General features: G+C 40.2%; 1 protein-coding gene across 21 annotated transcripts in view; it reads left to right on the top strand.

The window, feature by feature from the left end:
• Nucleotides 1-20817, top strand: part of NRXN1 (neurexin 1) — a 1909081-nt gene that overhangs the window by 4035 nt on the left and 1884229 nt on the right. For all 21 annotated transcript variants that reach the window (XM_073628543.1, XM_073628542.1, XM_073628557.1 and 18 more), the window contains exon 2: nucleotides 326-1619. In XM_073628543.1, coding sequence (XP_073484644.1) covers nucleotides 896-1619 — 724 coding nt within the window. In that variant the 5' untranslated portion in view covers nucleotides 326-895. The remainder of the gene's footprint in view (nucleotides 1-325; nucleotides 1620-20817) is intronic.

Below are 20817 nucleotides of genomic sequence, written 5' to 3'. Positions count from 1 at the left end.
ACATTGGAAGTGACTGATAGCTTTGTATGGATTTCTTCGTAGTGTATGAGATGCAGATAAAATTGATAAAGTCCTGAAGGAAAATTGCTTGCTAATAGCTTCAATGTACAAGGGATATTAATGCTTTGTTGTGATGCTATGCATAATTTGGCTGCATATTAATTTCCCTTTTTGCTGAGACCTGCAATAAAAAAAAAAAAAAAAAAACAATTCATTGTGTTATGTTGAGCTCCATAGTTACCTTTGTATTGCATTGAATCATGCTAGATTGTTCTCTTCCAGAAGTTGCAGATGATATACTTACTGATATTTAAATTGCTTTCAGATTGATGGGTTGTATTAGACTTCATCTGAATGGGATCTCGTTGTTGTTGTGGAAAGGAAAAAAGAAGAGTTGTTAAGATTTTTCCATGTGGAAGGCTTGCTTCGGTCTAACAGTGCATCATTTCTGCTTGAGCTCGAGAGAAAGATCTAGGAGAACCATGAGTGATGATTCATGCCCTCTTTTGTAGTGCCATGGCAAACCCGTTGTTGATCTATTCTTACTGTGGGATTTAAGTAAGCAGTGAAGAGAAAGGTATATGCTTAGCTTTGGATAATCTCCAAAAAGATTATCCAGATTTGGATGCTAAAAGAAAGTTGGGACTTCACTGAATTATACTGAAGAAGAACTGGATGTCCACCATGCATGATACCATGGAACATTAGAGCTCCATAATTTTTACAACATTTTTTTCTTACTTAAGTGTGTGTTTGGTCTAACTGGCTGTCCACTGACCACTGGTGGACTACAAGAGTGAGACACAATATTTTTGTTGGATTGGTCCCCCACTAAGAAGTCAATCTGGAAGATCCACGCAATTTAAAGGACCCTCGAGACATTAAGTCATTAAAAATGGCTAGTGTCCTTAAACAAGGGGGGCTTATTATCTGGATGGTCTTAATTCTTGGATGCATGGTGGACCTGGGCTGTGGCCTAGAATTCCCTGGGACAGAAGGCCAGTGGACTCGCTTCCCTAAGTGGAATGCATGTTGTGAGAGTGAGATGAGTTTTAACATGAAGACCAAAAGATCGAGTGGACTCGTTATATACTTTGATGATGAGGGTTTCTGTGACTTCCTGGAGCTCATTCTCTCTGATGGAAAACTCAAGTTAAGCTTTTCTATCTTTTGCGCCGAACCAGCTTCTCTCCTAACAGATTTTGCAGTTAATGACAACAACTGGCACTCAGTGGTCATCAAGAGAAATTTTAAGAACACAACGTTAATATTAGACAAAGAAAGTAAGTGGGTGGAAGTGAAATCGAAACGGAGAGATATGACGGTCTTCAGTAATCTTTTTATAGGTGGGATCCCACCAGAACTAAAATCGTCCACGCTCAAATTAACATTCCCAGCAGTAAAAGACCACAGCCCCTTTCAAGGTTGGATAACTGATGTCCGGGTCAATTTCACAGACTCCTCTCCTGTAACCTACAGTGACATTAAGTTGGAGGACACTACAAACCCATGTGACAAAGATCAGGTTTGTCTAAATGGCGGAATTTGTTCAGTTGTGAATGAAGAAGCCACGTGCGACTGTTCCCAGACCGGTTTTCAAGGGAAAGACTGCAGTGAAGGTAAGACCAATATTACTATTTGTCTTTTTTATGGTCGGATCCTGCGATTTGTGTACATAACTATATAGTTCAAGGGTACTTGCATGTTTGTAGATATTTTCGTTTTTCAGTTGGTCCCCCTTTTTTTCCTTGGCCGGTCCTTATTTATTGTTGCTTGCCCTTTTCTTTAAGAAAGTTCCTTTAAAAGTATTAAACGTTTATTGTTGGATCATAAAACAAGTACATAAATAAATCAAGAAGATACGTTTGTGTATTATTCACATGTTCAGAAGACTTCAGACAGACCTTAGCCCTATAAACATGTGAATCAGATTTTTAAGTCAGGGTGGCATAAAGATGCTCTAGGAACAAATATCCGCCTTCACACTAGACATGAAAAATTGCATAAAATATTTGGCCGCACCAAAAGAATTTTTCATCGATGACAAAAAACATTAAAGGATTTATTGTTCTTAAAGTGTTCTATCACACCTGACTTGACTAAACCATAATCTTTAAGACAGAACTGGGGCAAACCAGGGCCAAAGTGATTGCTCTATATTTATTGGAAGAAAACATTCTGTTAAATATGGAGCAATCATTCTGCCCCGGAATTGTCCTAGTTTCTTGGTGATATATGTTTTACTAAATCATATCTGGCTAGTGAATTGAGTAAAAGGCTTAAATTGGTCCACTAAAGTGATACTGCAGACTTTGAGTGAGACCAGAACCATTAAACAAACGCAGAATAACGTATCTGACTATATGAAATGTTACTCAAAGTTGTAACCTAGGAGAAGACCGTATTTATGTTGGTGGCCTCCAACTATTTTCAACTATGTTCCTGGTCCAGGAAGTTATGGTATATGTACTGTATGCTTATCTATAAATGTCCTACATTATACAAAGGTTAACTTTAAAGAAAGACTTCCATAATTAAAGAGCTTCTAATAATGTTTACAAATATATATATATATATATATATATATATATATATATATATATATATATATATATATATATATATATAAAAGAATAAAGGCCTATATATGAACAGAGGCCACCAGAGTGGCCTTGAGGCTCGGTTTACACCTAATGCCGATGCGGCTCACAGCATGGGTCCTGTGCGTCCTGGTTCACCATTACAGGTCCAAATTCAGCCTGAATTTTGGGCTGAATTCTGACCTGAAACGGACCAAAAGATGCACAGGGCTCCTGTGCAAATTCGCACTGGAGCCACATCGGACGTATGTGAACCGGCTCCATAGAGAGCCATTCACATTCTCCTGCTATTGCAAATTGGATGCAGGGATCCAGCATCCAACTCGCAATGGTGTGAACCCGCTAAGAAGACATGCAGTACTGATCACCGCTGATTCTTTAGCAGGTTCACACCATTGCGAGTTGGATATCAGTACTGCATGTCTTTTTATAATCTCCTCTATAGTTCTCCACAAGGCCAAAACTCAGTAGAGGACATACTCAAACTTATGTTGTACGTCATCCAAAACTTACATATATGAACAAAGTCCACTTTATTTCCTTTAAAAGTTGGCTTAAAGGAGCAGTGATGATCAGTACTGCATGTCTTCTTATAATCTTCCTGAAGGCCAAAACTCAGTTAAGGACATACTCAAACTTATGTGGTACTTCTTCCAAAACTCACATACTGTGTATGAACAAAGTCCACTTTACTTCCTTTAAAACAGTGGTTCTCAACTCCTGTCCTCAGGACCCACTAACAGGCCAGGTTTGCAAGATAACTGAAATACATCACAGGTGATATCATTTGCTGCTCAGTGATTGCAGTATTCTAGTCTGCATCTCCTCAAGGTAATACTTAATATCTGGCCTGTTAGTGGGTCCTGAGGACAGGAGTTGAGAACCACTGCTTTAAGAGTTGGCTTAAAGGAACAGTGGTGATCAGTAATGCATGTCTTCTTATAATCTTCCCTATAGTTCTCCTTAAGGCCAAAACTTAGTAGAGAACATACTCAAACTTGGGTAGTACGTCATACAAAACTCATATGTATGAACTAAGGCCTCTTTACTCCCTATAAACGTTGGCCTAAAGGAGCAGTGGTGATCAGTACTGCGTGTCTTCTTATAATCTCCCCTATAGTTCTCTTTGAGGCCAAAACTTATTAGAGGACATACTAAAAGTTATGTGGTACGTCATCCAAAACTCATATATATGAAAAAAGGCCACTTTACTCCCTATAAGAGTTGGCTTAAAGGAGAAATGGAGATCAGTACTGCATGTCTTATAATTTCACGTATAGTTCTCCTCAAGGCCAAAAATCAGTAGAAGACATTCTCTAACTTATGTGGTACCTCATCCAAAATGCAATTTTTTTTTATTCTTGGTAGAGTAAGAACCTATTCTGGGCTTTTATTGTCTATATCCCAACCAGAGACATTATTTTCCTCACTTTACATTCCACTGTCCTCTGGACAGGAAGTCAAAGGAAATCACCTAACAGCTATAAACAGTTAACACAACTTCTGAACCTTCCAAAATTTGCTATATAAATAAAATGTTTTTATCGTTGCCCTTGTCTCTGTTGTTGAGATTTCCCCTCACTTCCTGTCCTGGTGACCGCTGCTATCGAAGCAGGAAGTAATAGGGAATCTCAACAGAACGCACAATAGAACAAAACCCTAATAAAAAAGGTATATAATATATATATATAGAAATATAATTTTGGCTGCAGTCCATTTTAAAAGGGAACTTCACCCAACTTCAGTTTTGGTTGACCATGGTTGGACTTAAAGGCTCAATTCACTTTTTAGATCTTTTTTCATGTTACACAAAGGTTAAGGGCTTAGCATGAAACATGGTCACAATCCCCAACCTTCCCAACCACAAATCACAGCCTTAGGCTTCATATACACTATAGCTCCTAAACTTGAAGTTAGAAGCTTTTGGCATTTTTTTGCCAAAGTTCCTAAACTCAACTCCATAAAAGCATATGTATTCATGTACACATAGGCTTTTAGGATCGTTTAGGAGCTCCTGCAGTTAGGTGAGGTTCAACCTCCCTGTCCTGAACACAGAAGAATTGCATTCAGGATAGGAACGTTTTGATTGCTGGACCCTAGAAACCACAAAATGTGAAGAATAGGAACGTTTTGACTGCTGGACCCTAGAAACCACAAAATGTGAAAAAACTGTGGCAAAATCGCATTTTCCTGTCCTCACCATCATCACGGCCAAGTGTACATGAAGCCTTAATCACAAGGTGCTTTTCCCTGTTGTTTTCTTTGTGGCATACAGCCATGTCATCCATTCACAGGGATCTGTGAATAGGAGGCTTACAAGTTCCACGTGCAACCGTCAGCAGTGAAATTTACAGATAGCATTGGCACAAGTGCAGTGACATTACCACATTTGTTGTCCATTGTTTACTTTTTCCACTTCCTTTGGCCCCATAACAGAAGGTTCCAACCTTCAAACGGACTGGGGGGGTGGGGGTGGGGGGTCTAAATAGTGCAGAAGCCTATGGATTGCACAAACAATGCACGAATCATAGTTGCATTGCTTTTTAAGTTTGAATGGAAAAATATAATAAATGCAAATTTTTTGTTCTATTAATGTGGGTGAATTACATTTTTGACAAAGGGTGAACTATGCCTTAAAACCCGCCTGACTTCATATTTCTCCTCAAAGATTTCAGTGGAAAGTTCTCCTTACAGTGGTATTTGTCTCTGTCCCATCTCAGAAAGTCATTATAAAAGTGTAAAACTTTTTTAGTGGGGTAGAGTGGGCATGAATTAGAACAACTGGTAGGTTTTATCGCTGCCTGACTCCCCATTATCGGGATTTACCCTCTTTATTTATCCTGTTTACCATTATCATTGAAAGTAAAAGAAAATCCCAAATTTTGAGTTGTCTCCAGAAAAGTAATAGAGGGGAAAACTTCCAATGGGGACACCAGTTCTGGTGATCTGGGGGTCCCCAAGGGATTTCCTTAATTTGCAGAGATTTCCTCTCACTTCTTGTTTGTCTCTGGGACAGGAAGTGAAGGGAAATCTCCCCAATGGGACACAGATGACAGCAAAAAAAAAAAATCTGACAGGGGTCATAACCCCCTTCCCCCTTACTCTACCCAAAATGGGTAGATTCCCCATTCTACATTATTGAGGGTTCTTCAAGAGAGTGTAACGCAATCAAATAGCTTGCCAGCAACAATGCAGATCTGAAGAGTATGCTTTGATTGAGCTGGCCTTTAAAGTAAGGCCAAACTTTTTCATATAATGCTTTTTCACCCTCTCTGTCCAATTGGGGATATTTCACTTCATAAAGGAGGAGAGAGTAGAAGCTAACCAGATAGGGTAGGACGTTCCAGAGGATGAGAGAGGTTCTGGAGAAGTCCTGGAGGTGAGCATTGGAGGTGGTAACAGGGGAGCTAGAGAGCAAGATGTCTTGGGGAGCGAAGAGGACGTTTTGGACGATATCTGGAGATGAGGTTGTGGTGTAGCTGGGGGCAGTGATGTGGATGGCCTTGTACGTTGTGGTTAGTTTTCTCAATTTTATACATTGGGCTAGTGGAAGCCAGTGAAGAGATTGGCAGAGAGGGATAGCAGTCACGGATTTCTTAGTAAGGTTCATAAGTCTAGCAATAGCATTTAGGATGGACTGGAGGGGGAATAGTATGTGTAAAGGTAGCGCAACGCGTGCGCGAACGTGACATGCAGAGGTCAGCCCAAAGTAGCTCCTGCACCTTTTTTTGGCAGTGAGCCTCACTCATTTTTGCAGTGCATGTTTTGGCGCATTTTTCACCTGATTTGATGCAAGACAAAACACACATCTCCTAGCTGCGTTTGAGGTCCCATTAACAATAATGGCTCTGCGCGTTTTGGCATATTTTTCAGGTATTTCTGGGAAAGGGTGCAGAAACAGGAGTTTCTGAACATGTTCCTGGTATGGGAAGCTGTGAATGGGGCCTAAGGTAAAAATCATTTAGACTTTAGTACTACTTTGATTCAGCATGTTGGGTATGACAGATGTCGAACCTGGCAAATCATGTCAATGGGACCGCGCCAAATGCTTGGCTCACGGTTGCAGCATGGAATTCCCAGAAAAAAAAAAAAAATAGGCTATGAGGGGACTGCATTATTACCTCCCTGAACACCTGCAAACCTCTTCACAGCTGCCTCTGAAAAGGGTTTTGCAGGGCTTCACTTTTCAAGGTGGCAGTTAACACTGCTGCCCGTGTGAAAGAGGCCTAATAGCAGTAGCAGCAGCAGCATAGCATTGTTATGTATTGACTTTATCATCAGTAATGGTAATTAGTTACTGCATCTTCCTGCAAATCGAAAGGAGAGGGATATTGATAATATCAAATTGATGCAGAATTATCTGTGGCTGTGGCCGTATCAATCAGTATTTGCAATATAGTATTGATAATATAAGAGTGGTATAGAATTATCTGTGATTGTAGCAATAGCTATCAGCAGGGCAGGGACAAGGGGTGGGCAGGAGGGTCAGCTGCCCTGGGCACTGTGGTATCATGTGAGGTGGGGGGGGGGTTGGGGGCACCACACAGAGATTAGGGGAGGGGATTTGTGTTGGAAGGGGGAATTTGGGGGACAGCAGTGGGTAAGTATTGTTCTAGGAGTATAAATTTGGGGGTGGAGGGATGCTGAGAGTTGCGATTTAGGGGGATTTGAATAGGGAGGGGAGACTGGGATAAGAAGATTTGTGCTAGGAGGGGGAGTTTGGGGGAAATTTGCACTGGAAGGGGAGTATTTGAAATAGAGGGGGGAATGTGTACTAGGAGTGGAAATTTTAGGGTAGAAGATTTGTGGTAGGAAGGGGCATTTGAGCTGGGGGTAATTGGGGATGGGGGGGCAAAGATTTGTGCTGAGAGGGGGGGATTTCAGCAGGGGGTGGATTTGTACTGCTAGGATGGGCAATTTATGCTTAGAGGGTAAGCATGCAGATTAGCGCTCAGTGTTTTTGTGGGGGGATATTTGCTGACACATAATGCTCATACACTTTGGAGGTGGGGGGCTGCCGTAGCTTGGCATATTTGCCCACAGCTCTAGATGACGTTGTCCCGGCTCTCGGCTCTAGATGACATTGTCCCTGCTTTCAGCTCTAGATTACCTTATCCCGGCCCTCGGCTCTAGATTACCTTGTCCCGGCCCTCGGCTCTAGGTGACCATGTCCTGGCCCTCGGCTCTAGGTGACCTTGTCCCGGCCCTCGGCTCTGGATTACCTTGTCCCGGCCCTCAGCTCTAGGTGACCATGTCCTGGCCCTCGGCTCTAGGTGACCTTGTCCCGGCCCTCGGCTCTAGATTACCTTGTTCCGGCCCTCGGCTCTAGGTGACCATGTCCTGGCCTTCGGCTCTAGGTGACCTTGTCCCGGCCCTCGGCTCTAGATGACCTTGTCCCGGCCCTCAGCTCTAGATGACCTTGTCCTGACCCTCGGCTCTAGATTACCATGTCCCAGGCCTCGGCTCTAGAGGACATTGTCTCGGCCCCCGGCTCTAGATTACCTTGTCCCAGGCCTCGGCTCTAGATGGCCTTGTCCCGGCCCTCGGCTCTAGATGACCTTGTCCAGGCCCTTGGCTCTAGATGACCTTGTCCCGGCCCTCGGCTCTAGATGACCTTGTCCCGGCCCTCGGCTCTAGATGACCTTGTCCCGGCCCTCGGCTCTAGATGACCTTGTCCTGGCCCTCGGCTCTAGATGATCTTGTCCTGGCCCTCGGCTCTAGATTACTTTGTCCCGGCCCTCGGCTCTAGAAGACCTTGTCTCGGCACTGCCTATCAGTATTATTAATATAGGGGGAGATTTACTAAAACTGGTGCACAGAGACAGGGCCGGCACAATTGGTAGACAGGAGGGGCAGTTGCCCTGGGCCCAGTAAAGCAAAGGGGCAAAAAATGGACGCAGGGTGGTACACCTATTCTATAGCCTGTATTAATAGTGGGGGAGGGGGCGCAATTCTGCCTTGTAGTCTTAGGCGCTTGATGACCCTGTCCCGGTACTGCACACAGAAGCTGGTGCAACTGTGCAAAGTAGCCAATCTGCTTCTAGCTTATATTTTCAAAGCTCAACCGAACAAGCTGATTGGTTACTATGCACAGATAGTGTGCACCTGTTTTAGCAAATCCCCCCCATAGTATTGATAATGTAAGAGTATTGCAGAATTGTCTGGGAATTATCTGTGGCTGTAGCCAGATCTAATAAAATGCAGAGAGAATTTCCTAGCTAGAAATCACCAAGTGAACAAAGCAACAGTTCCATCATGAATATTCTTCCGCCTTCATGCACACACCCAGGGGGATATGCTCTTCCACTTCTGGCACTATAGAATCCAAAGCCCCCGGGGAGAAAAGCACTTATACGTTCCTGTTTACCACCAAATGACAAAGCTTTCAAAATGCAAAGAGTTTTTTTTCATCTGCAGGGGGTTTAGAAGGTTACACAATCTCTCCACCTTTCACCTTCCCCTGGGCCTTCCTCCCATCCTTTACATTGGGTTTTCGTACCTTGCTAGCCTCTGTGTCTCCAATGTGGAAGGCCATAGAAAGCAATAGTAGAGTCAGCATATAGAAGCTGATTAGAATGTCATCAAATTTTTGGTTAGTTGAGTAAAATGATAAATCCATCTTCCGTCTAATATCTCCTTTTGTATCTTAAGTGGCGCTCTGGAGTTAAGTTGGGCGCACAAACCGGCATGACATGGATTATAATCCAAGGAAGGTTGTTATTAGTCCAAGTGAAAATGTAAGATTTATACACGATATCCCATTGAAATACAACGGCTCTCTGTATTAAAAGTGGAGAAAATGAAAGTGTCTTTGTGATTTATGGCAAACTTTTAGACGCGGTCTGTCATGTGACTGGGGGTGTTAGAGATTGGAAGAATAGATTTGGTTGCTCTGGCAGTAAAGACACGTTCCATGCTGTTTCTGTACAGAACACCTAGGGACAAAACCAGAGCTATACTATATTCAGCAACAATTCACATAAAGCATATGCAGCATTAGGCCACAAACCATAATCTGATTGGTTGATATGGGTTTCTATACCTTAAACTTTAAAATGTATAATAAAAATAATAACACTAATATTATTATTATTATTATTGTTGTTGTTGTTAGTGCTCTTAGTGTTGTTGTAATAAAAATATTAGCAATATTATTATTATTACAACACCACTAATAATAAGAATAACATTGTTTTATTATTATTATAATTATTATTAGTATCATTGTTGTTAGTGATCTTCGTGTTGTTGTAATAAAAATAATAGCAATATTATTATAACAACAACACCACTAACACCACTAATAATAATAATAATAACATTGCTTTTTTTTTATTATTATTATTATTATTATTATTATTATTATTATTATTATTATTATTATTATTATTATTATTGTTATTATTATTTATCATTATTATTGCTGTTGTAATAAAAATAACAATAGTATTGTTATTGATATTACTATTATTATTATTATTATTATTATTATTATTATTATTATTATTATTGTTGTTGTTAGTGATCTTAGCGTTAAAAATAATAACAGTATAATAATAATAATAATAATAATAATAATTTGTCGTTATTATTATTATCATTATAATTATTTTTGTTGTAATAAAAATTATAACAATAGTGTTATTTTTGCTATTATAACAACACTAACAATAATAATCATAAGAAAAAAACAGTATTATTATTATTATTATTATTATTATTATTATTATTAATATTAATATTATTAATAATAATAGTATTATTATTATTATTAGTAGTAGTAGTATTACAATAGCAACAACAATACTACTGCTAATATTAGTATTATTATTTTTATTATTATTATTATTACAACAACACCACTAATAATAATAATATTGTTTTACTATTATTGTTATTACAGTTGTAATAAATATAATAATAACAATAGTATTGTTATTACTATTACTAATAATAATAATAATAATAATAATAATAATAATAATAATAATAATAATTTGTCGTTATTATTATTATCATTATAATTATTTTTGTTGTAATAAAAATTATAACAATAGTGTTATTTTTGCTATTATAACAACACTAACAATAATAATCATAAGAAAAAACAGTATTATTATTATTATTATTATTATTATTATTATTATTATTATTAATATTAATAATAGTATTATTATTATTATTAGTAGTAGTAGTAGTATTACAATAGCAACAACAATACTACTGCTAATATTATTATTATTATTATTATTATTATTACAACAACACCACTAATAATAATAATATTGTTTTACTATTATTGTTATTACAGTTGTAATAAATATAATAATAACAATAGTATTATTATTACTATTAGGCCCCTTTCACACGGGCGCCTCCATTTTGCGGGATCCGCTTTCTTAGTGGGGGGATTGCTCCACTGATCCCCGCTGAGCAGGTCCATCTCCACTCCACTGTGCAGAGCAAAGGCAGACACAGTCCTGCTCTCCTATCTCCTCTATGGGGAGATCGGGTCAAAACGGGCCCCCTGTCCACTTTCACCTGATCCACCAGACGGATGGAAAATAGGACCATAATCCGTCTTTCATGACAGGATCAGATTGGATAGCGGCAGGTGTCAGCGGACATGTCACCGCTGACATCCGCCCCTCTATAGAGGTGAATGGAGGCTCCGATCAGGTCCACCTGAAAAACTGACAGGCGAACCCGATCGGACAGTCTGTGTGAAAGGGGCCTTATTATTATTATTGTTGTTGTTAGTAATTTTAGTGTTGTTGTAATAAAAATATTAACAATATAATAACAATATAATATTAATAATAATACTAATATTGCTGTGATTTTTATTATTATTATTATTATTATTATTATTATTATTATTATTATTATTAATTATTACAACAACACTAACAATAATAATCAGAATAAAATATTATTATTATTATTATTATTATTATTATTATTATTATTATTATTATTATTATTAGTAGTAGTAGTGGTGGTAGTAGTAGTAGTATTACAATAACAACAACAATACTACTACTAATATTATTATTATTATTATTATTATTATTATTATTATTATTATCATCATCATTATTATTATCATTGTTGTTATAATAACAATAATAACAATAGTGCTATTATTATTATTATTATTATTATTATTATTATTATTATTATTATTATTATTATTATGAATTATTATTACAACAACACTAACAATAATAATCAGAATAAAATATTATTATTATTATTATTAGTAGTAGTAGTAGTAGTGGTAGTAGTATTACAATAACAACAACAATACTACTAATATTATTATTATTATTATTATTATTATTATTATTATTATTATTATTATTATTATTATTATTTATGTTGTAGTAGTAGTAATCGTAGTGGTAGTAGTAGTATCACAATAGCAGAAACAATACTACTACTACTAATATTATGATTATTATTATTATTAATATTATTATTATTATTAATATTATAGTATTAGTATTAGTAGTGGCAGTAGTAATATATGTATTTTTGTATATGTATATTTTTTAATTACTATTTTCTGTGGCCCTTACTCCAAATGATAAAGATATTATGATTCGCCTAGGAGATCGTTGCTCATATAAATGCCCCGCGCTGATTGCATATAAAAAAAAGGTCATGGATATCCAAGGTGAATCTAATAGCTCTAATGATTTATTGCAGGCAGTATGTTATCCCTGTTAAAGCATGAAAACTAAAGCATAGTCTCCCAGATATTGACAGACAGACAAAGAGTCTGATTTACTAAAGTGTGCCGGGCTAGATTTATGTCAAACATTTTAAACATTAGTTGCAGGGGAATTAGAAAAAAAAAAAAAAAGGCTCCCCTGATTGGATGTCTGAAATGAATAGAGCGTCTTTTATTCTTTAGTATATTTGGATTGTGGTCATGTCACTGCACAGGACCTCACACATGACCTAAACTGATGTCCCCACACTGTGACAGGTGGACAGATCGTAGCATTGGGGCACACAACAATATACCTGGATAAATGGTGAAATTGGGTTATCCTTTTTTTTCCACCACTCCCAATTTTCTTAACACTTTCATATGGCATTATTATTAAAGTAGATCTAAACCTTTAGGAGAAACCTCACTCAACTTTACATTTTTTTTATTCCATGCTTGCCTTGACTGCTTGGTTTTCCCCGAAAAAAAAAAAAACATACTCCTCCAATGTGTAGGCAGGTGTAATGCAGCCTCCCTGCACAGGTGGCGCTGTGACAGTCCCCACCCTGCAGAGTGGGCAGAGGACAGGAAGAACTCTGATTGGGGACTGTTTTAGACCGTCACAGCACCTGTGTCCTATGTGGTGCACACAACTTCCAGAGAGCTGAATCCAACTCCTCTGCACAGCGAGGGCTCTGTCATACCAGCCTGCATGCTAAAATGTGTTGGGGCAATGAGGGGGCGGTGTGATACGTTGTTACGCTGTTTACGTTTACTTTTTTTTGTTTGAAGATTCACAAAAAGTCACTTCATTCAACTCTATGCACTGCATCCCATTGTGATGCACTGTGGTGCGATGACATGTGGTGCAGCCTGTTGTGTAAAGATGTACACTATATTGTCAAAAGTATTGGGACACCTGCCTTTACACGCACATGAACTTTAATGGCATCCCAGTCTTCGTCCGTAGGGTTCAATATTGAGTTGGCTCCGCCCTTTGCAGCTATAACACCTTCAACTCTTCTGGGAAGGCTGTCCACAAGGTTTAGGAGTGTGTCTATGGGAATGTTTGACCATTCTTCCAGAAGCGCACATGTGAGGTCAGGCACTGATGCTGGACGGGGAGGCCTGGCTCGCAGTCTCCGCTCTAATTATTCTAAAGTTGAGGTCAGGACTCTATGCAGGCCAGTCAAGTTCCTCCACCTCAAACTCGCTCATCCATGTCTTTATGGACCTTGCTTTGTGCACTGGTGAACAGTCACGTTGGAACAGGAAGGGGCCATCCTCCAATAAGAAGATATCACAAACAACATTGTTACGCAAAGGTTATACATGATGATTATACAACACTTAGGAACTAATACAGACAATATACATACATCTGGGATACATCAATGTAGAACTTGGAGAACTGACCAGCTGGGCAAATAACCAGTTGGATGTCGCCTTAAAGATCATTTCTCAAGAAAGGATAGCATCGTGTCTGCATTAACATTTCCAAGAAAAACATTGTTTATCATACTGTTTATTGTGTAATACAGCCATCTGGATAAGGGTTACCATAGTACATTTGTAATACTTAAGACATACAATATCTTTGGTTATACATATTCTAGAGAAAGCATAACTCTTTCCTAACTCTTTCACACTTATTACTCAAAAAAACAAAAAAACAAAAACAGAGGTCAGGGGTGGATTGTTTTAAAGGTATTTTACTGCTTTCTAGGAATATGTAAATAGTTTAATGTCCATAGTCTGGGCACGGATTGCACGTTTCACTAAACATTAAACAGAGGGTCTTCTTTTAAATAGGAATCTTTCTTGTAAATCTAGGTTCACTTTACATTAATAAATAGCCCACAATATTCTTGTATATCAAAAGTGTATAAGAGATAACTATGTTCAGGATAGTAACTAGTCAGAACACCCCCTGTAGATTGGTTAAAATAGCCAGCAGTGACATTTTTCGTCGGACGCTGTTGATCTATGAAGCTTAAAAGGATAATTTATTGAACAATGTCAATGACAATGCAGATTGTTATCGTATGATGATGATGGTGGTGATGGTGTTGATGATGATGATGGTGCGTGGTGATGATGGTGGTGGTAATGATGATGATGATGATGACGATGGTGGTGGTGATGATGGTGGTGGTGATGATGAGGATGATGGTGGTGGTGATGATGTTGATGGTTGATGGTGATGATGATGATGATGATGATGATGATAGTTGTGATGATGTTGATGATGGTGCTTATGATGATGATGTTGATGATGATGGTGGTGGTGATGATGATGGTGGTGGTGGTGATGGTGGTGATGATGGTGGTGATGGTGGTGGTGATGATGAGGATGATGGTGGTGGTGATGATGTTGGTGGTTGATGGTGATGATGATGATGATGATGATAGTTGTGATGATGTTGATGATGGTGCTTATGATGATGATGTTGATGATGATGGTGGTGGTGATGATGATGATGGTGGTGGTGGTGATGATGTCAATGATGATGATGGTGGTGAGATATATCAGATGGCATTTCAAAACTCTATATGTGAGTTTGAGGAATGTCTATGTCAGCCTATGCTCAGCTTTTTTTCAATACAGAGGAACCCTTGAAATATTTTTCCAGTCTCTAAGAACCCCTGCTAAAAATTACTATAGCTACAACTCGTGACACATTAATGTGATAGACAGAATGCTTCTTACTGGGAAGGATTCCCCCCTTACAGATAGCTAAAATAATTAATGGTGTCAAGGGGAACTTATCCGAGAGGCAAAAATTGCTCATTGCTCAAGGAACCCCTAGCAACCTCTGGAGGAACCCTAGAGTACCATGCAACCCTGGTTGAGAAACCCTGCTCTATGTGGTAACACTCAAGGATCTCCCACCCATGGTGGGATCTACAACTCTACCCATACTCTTTTAATTTTTTTTTTTAATCTAAGAGTAGTATTTATAGTAGTAAAAGTTTGCATTATAATGTTGCATATTCAGAAGCAGAACCAATTGTGCAGTGAAAGAAGATATAGAATATAAACATATTACATTTATTGGTCAAATGAAGAGTTTCATTGTTTCTCCCTAGCTGGGTTGTGGAAGGGTAGAAGTGGGATCATACTTGGAGACATAGTTGTGGGTAGATAAACCATTTGAAGAGGATAGGTCATAGAAGGTTCATCATAATATATTTACCAGGGTGCATAGTGTATAGAACAGTCGTATTATTGAGGTACAACTGTTGTAAAAGTAGGAACAAAAAAGACAAGAGGGTATAAAGGGGGAAAAAAAAGTCTGGGGCCCACCAAGTACTTCACAGTCTTCCAGTTGCATAATGTCGGGTATTTTGGAAAATGGACAGCCCCATTGACTATGATACATACAGTATTTGGCAAATGTGCAAGATAGTAGGTTGATTTCCCTTTAATGGGTTTATGGGCCCTAGCATCATTTATCATTGTCTGATTTGAGGATGTTTGTTCTTGGATAGCAGCTATTTTTGTATTTGGACACCACATTCAGATGAAGGAGATATAAGTTTGGGTGGGCACCAAGATCACAGGTGGTGATGCATTGTATTGCCTCCTTGGCTGTGTGCCAAAAAAGGACTAATATACGCACATTTCCAGAATACAGTGGAACCTTGGTTTACGTGTAACGCGGTTAACGAGCATTTTGAAAGACAAGCAACTTTTTTTTTAAAAAATCTGACTCGCAGAATTCAAGCTAATGGGGTGTGCAGTACCGCATTTGGCCAGAGGTGCGGGGGCGCCGGGGACACTCGAAATGGTTCGGAGCCCTTCGGAAGTACTCAGAATCACTCGGAAATACTCGGACATACTCCGTTCCCAAGTGTTTCTGGACTTTCCAAGTTCAGCCGAGCTGTCCCCGAGTATTTCCAAGGCTCTCCGGCGCCCCACCACCCACCTCTGGCACATGCGGTATTGCATGTAATAGAAGTCAATGCGGAACAAATTACTTCCGTTTCCAATGACTTCTATGGGGAAACTCGCTTTAATATGCGATTGCTTTGGATTACAAGCATTCTCCTGGAACGGATTATGCTCGTAATCCAAGGTTCCACTGTACATGGATCCTAGTTCCCTAGCTCCTGCAACACCAGCAGGGCTACAGAATCCAAATATTGAATTTATGAAGGGTGGGTTGGACTGTACCAGTATTTTGTATCCTTGTTCTTAAAATGTATTCACCAAGGAGGAGTTATGTGTAAAGCAGTATAATGTTTTCTTGTTGTCTCAGCATGAATTTCATTTCCAGGAATGTCTCCCACTTCCTTATAAATGGGGGGTATATTCCTCTGGGGGTGAGGGTATTTGGGATTTACATAAGGGGCTAAGTATTTAGAATTTACATATGGGATAAGGGAGTGAGGGAACTTCACTTTGTGGCTCTTTTCATTTTTTTTTTACTCCAGGCTGTGAAGTGACAGTTGAAAAACTGATTGATTGCTATCTGGTAACACTTTTTAATAACACTTTGATAAATGAGGCCAACTGATTCTAATGGAAGATAGGAAAAAGTGTAAAAAAAAAAAAAAAGAAAAAGAAAATCGAATTTCCGCCGATAAGCAAATTCCAGTTCTATCTCTGGACTTTCCTTTTCATTCTTCTTTTATCAGTATGTCCTATAATTTTAGAAAATGTAGTACATATTATTCTGGCCATAGCTCTTATAGCAATGTAAACAGTGATGTCTTGGGGAGAGAACTGACATTTATGAACAGGCTTAGTCAGGCTATTAAAAATTGATTAATACATTGAGATTCCGCACAAATGAAAATTATAAATACATATCTTCAACAAAACATTCCTGGACCAATGAGATGGGCCAGCTGTGACCGCTCTTTCTTCTTGCTTACCAGATGTGCACTCGCAATCTGTACAAAATAAAGCAATGTTCTTATCTGCTGTTAAAAGTTTTGTTTTTTCATAGAAATATAAAGCATTAAAGTTGTTGTAAGCCTCAGACATGAAATATGAACAAAGCATATACCCTCTATAGTGTGTACTTATCGCAATCCAGAGCACTAAGTGTCATTTCTGTCTGCTTCCTTCTTCCTCTACTACAGGGGTCTCAAACTGGTGGCCCTCCAGCTGTTGCGAAACTACAAGTCCCATGAGGCATTGCAAGGCTGACAGTTACAAGCATGACTCCCACAGGCAGAGGCATGATGGGACTTGTAGTTTCACAGCAGCCAGAGGGCCGCCAGTTTGAGACCCCTGCTCTACTATCTGCATGACTCATTTCTGACAAATTTCCTGACACCAAGAAAAAAAGGGTGACAGGGGAGGGAGCTTCAGCATACAGCCTGTGATTGACAGCTTCTGACAGCTCTATAGCTGTGTGCCTTGTGAAGTGGGGAGGAGGGGGGATGTCACTTCCCTCCAATCAGCTCTCAGAGCTCTCCTCACTGATCTCTGCAGAGTGTAATTTCAGCTCTCCATCCCATTTTCTGAAAGCTCAGAAAGTTGTATAAATTCTGCACTTTGAATGGTGTGGAAGAGCAGACTGCAGATAAACAGGTTCAGCTTATGTAGCAGGATTTGTTTAATCTCTGTGTATCACTTGAGGCCAGTCAGTTCACTGGGTATATGTAAGGGTTTACAACCACTTTTTTTGTATAAGATATTCGGGGCCCAATTTACATTTTCAGCCAGGGCCACATGAATCATCATTAAAGCCAGTGGCGTCTCTAGGGTTAGTGTCACCTTGGTGCGGTAAAACTTGGTGTCACCACAACCCAACCCTCCCCCCATCAGGGTCTCTCTTGTCCAGCCTGCTACAGGGCACTGGGCAGGCTAGTTTCGGACCGGCAGAACAAATCTATCCACAGCCGCAGCGGCCACCCCCTATTCATGCGTCCAGCCCCTTTTGGGGCACCGGGTGCATGAATTACAGAGGCAGGGGATTTTTTTTTAACACCTGATTAGAGCCAGGGGCTCCAATAGGCTTCAAAATAGGGTGGGCTTGGGTCACAGACCAATGCGACCCGAGCCCACCCAGGTGTGTTACAACAGCGAATGAATATTCACTGTTGAAACACTGATCATCATTCCGGCCAATCAGAAGCGAGTGTGAGACCTGTTTTCCGATTCGTCGAAAAGAGAAGACTCCTGATTGGCCGCTGAGGAGGAGGGAGGAAGCGAAAGCCACCGCCGTGGAGAGCAGGAGAACGGGAAGCCGCCGGTGATGGAGAATGGGAGGCCACCGAGCAGGGGGAAGCTGACGGTGATGGCGTAAGTGCTACCGACTGTGGGGGTGGCATACTGTTTGCCGCCCCCCCCCAAAAAAATTTCCACTGTATGTAGTGATTAGGGTGTGCCCAGGCACACCTGGTACACCCCCTGCACATGCCCTACCCCTTTCACACAGGAACAGAGCTAAGGCTGTCAATCACAGGCTGTGTGCCGGAGCACCCTCCCTTTTTTTTATCTTGGTGTCAGGGAAACTTGTCAGAAGTAATTCATGCTAATAGCAAAGGAAGAAGGCAGCAGACAGAAATGACACTTAGTGCTCCGGATTGAGACAAGTGCACACTAAAGAGGGATATGCTTAATTCATATTTCATGTCTGAGATTTGCAACCACTTTAAGCCTCTGAAATAACCACAATGGCCCATTGCCATTATTCAGTTTATTTACATTCTGCTTTCTTACAAAACTAGCAAATTTGTTTTCAGAAGAAATTTCCAGCCTTCTTCTTGGCAAAAATCAATGCCAGTGAAAAATTTAGCTGTAATTGGAAATCGCTGTTTGTTATGAATGCCAATAACGCAGCACTTGTGTTCTGAGGACATGAATGATTAATACATGTGTGAAGAGCCATCAGAATTAGCTTGTGGTCTCACCCCTATGTTCTGCAGACAGATCTCTAATGACATTTGTTTCAGGGAGCAGAAGAGGAAACATATGGTATAAACACTGCAAATTGCATATTTAATGAGCAGATCCTGATAGTGATTGTTAGTTCTGAATCTTTTTTTTTTTTTTTAATTGCAAAAGCTTGTCACAGCTCACATTAGGTACATTAGGTATTTAAAGGGGAAGTAGAATCACTTTAAAAATCACTATTAAAGGGTTAGTTCACTGTAGCTGTCACATACCTGGTGATGGAGCGTACCGTGGAGAGGAAGGCATTCTCTTACACCTCTGGCTCGGTACTCCTGGCAAAGTAACGGAAAGCATGAGTGCCCGGAGTGGCACAAGTTCCTGGTGGTTCTTGCGATAACAGGTGCAGATGAGAAGTATGCATTTACTTGGATTCAGGCTGGACCGTAACGCAGAGCAGCAGGAACAGCAGGCTGACAGGTTACTGGTAGACAGCAGGCACTTGCAGGGCTGGCAGGTCACAGACAGTAGGCAATTGGCAGGCTGGCAGGTTCACAGGCAAGACGGGTCCGCAACTAGCAGGTATGCGAGGAACAGAGCAGCAGGTGAGAGAGTAGTCAGGTTCAGGCTGAAGTTGGCAATAGTAAAGCAGACCGGCACAAGGATAAGGCAGAGATGTGGTCAAGGGCAAGCCAGGGGTCATTTCAGGCAGAGCTCAAGCGTGGTCAGACAGATCAGGGTGGCAACAGAGGATCAAACACAGGAACAGGTAGCAGGATAGCAGAATGCTGTAGACTATAAGGAAAAGTCCTAGTGGAGCAGTGATGTTTAAAAAGCCCACAAGGCACCAATCTAGTGGTGGGCGATGTGTGCAGGCATGCACATTAGCATGATTCCGACAGGCAAAGCAGACAGGCACAAGGGTCAGGCAGAGATGTGGTCAAGGGCAAGTCAGGGGGTCGCTTCAGGCAGAGTTCAAACGTGGTCAGATGGATCAAGACGGCAACAGAAGACCATACACGGGAACAGTTAGCAGGTTAGCAGAATGCTGCAGACTATAAGTAAGGGCCTAGTGCAGCAGTGATGTTTAAATAGCCCACAAGGCCCCAATCTAGTGGCGGGCGTACGAGCGGTCGTGTGCTTAGACGCACGCATGTGTGCGGGCATCCAAATTAGCGTGATTCCGGCTAACAGCTATTCTTTTTCTGCGCCCAGCTGGGCACATTTTGTCTCTCCTGAAAGTAGCATTTAACCCCAGAAGATGCCTTGAGAATATGCTCAAGTTTCCATTGCTAGTTCAGAGGCTCCCTGCAACAGATATACTTCCATGCACACCAAAAATACAGGCTCAGTCTAGGTGATGTTTTTTCATTAATTTATTGCAGAAAACTTGGACAGGACGGGATTTTGAGGTTCAGGATACTCCAAAACAATATCAGAAATCAACAGGAAGACAAACTTCTAGCACAAATCCTTCAAGCAGCAGACCCACACGAAAGTCCCACACTAGGTCTTACTTACAATGTCCCAAGACCTGACTGCCACCCAGCTTCCACATAACACTCTCCAGACCAAAACTCTAGGGCCTTGCGCTCCAGCAAAAATCCCTTTAGCAATCTTCTCCAAGCCCTCAGCTCAGCACCAGCTGA

The sequence above is a fragment of the Aquarana catesbeiana genome, linkage group LG04 (assembly GCF_042186555.1).
Source record: "Aquarana catesbeiana isolate 2022-GZ linkage group LG04, ASM4218655v1, whole genome shotgun sequence".
In the NCBI taxonomy this organism is placed as follows: domain Eukaryota; kingdom Metazoa; phylum Chordata; class Amphibia; order Anura; family Ranidae; genus Aquarana; species Aquarana catesbeiana.
The sequence above is the reverse complement of the archived record's forward strand: the minus strand, read 5'-3'. Positions and strand labels throughout refer to the sequence as shown.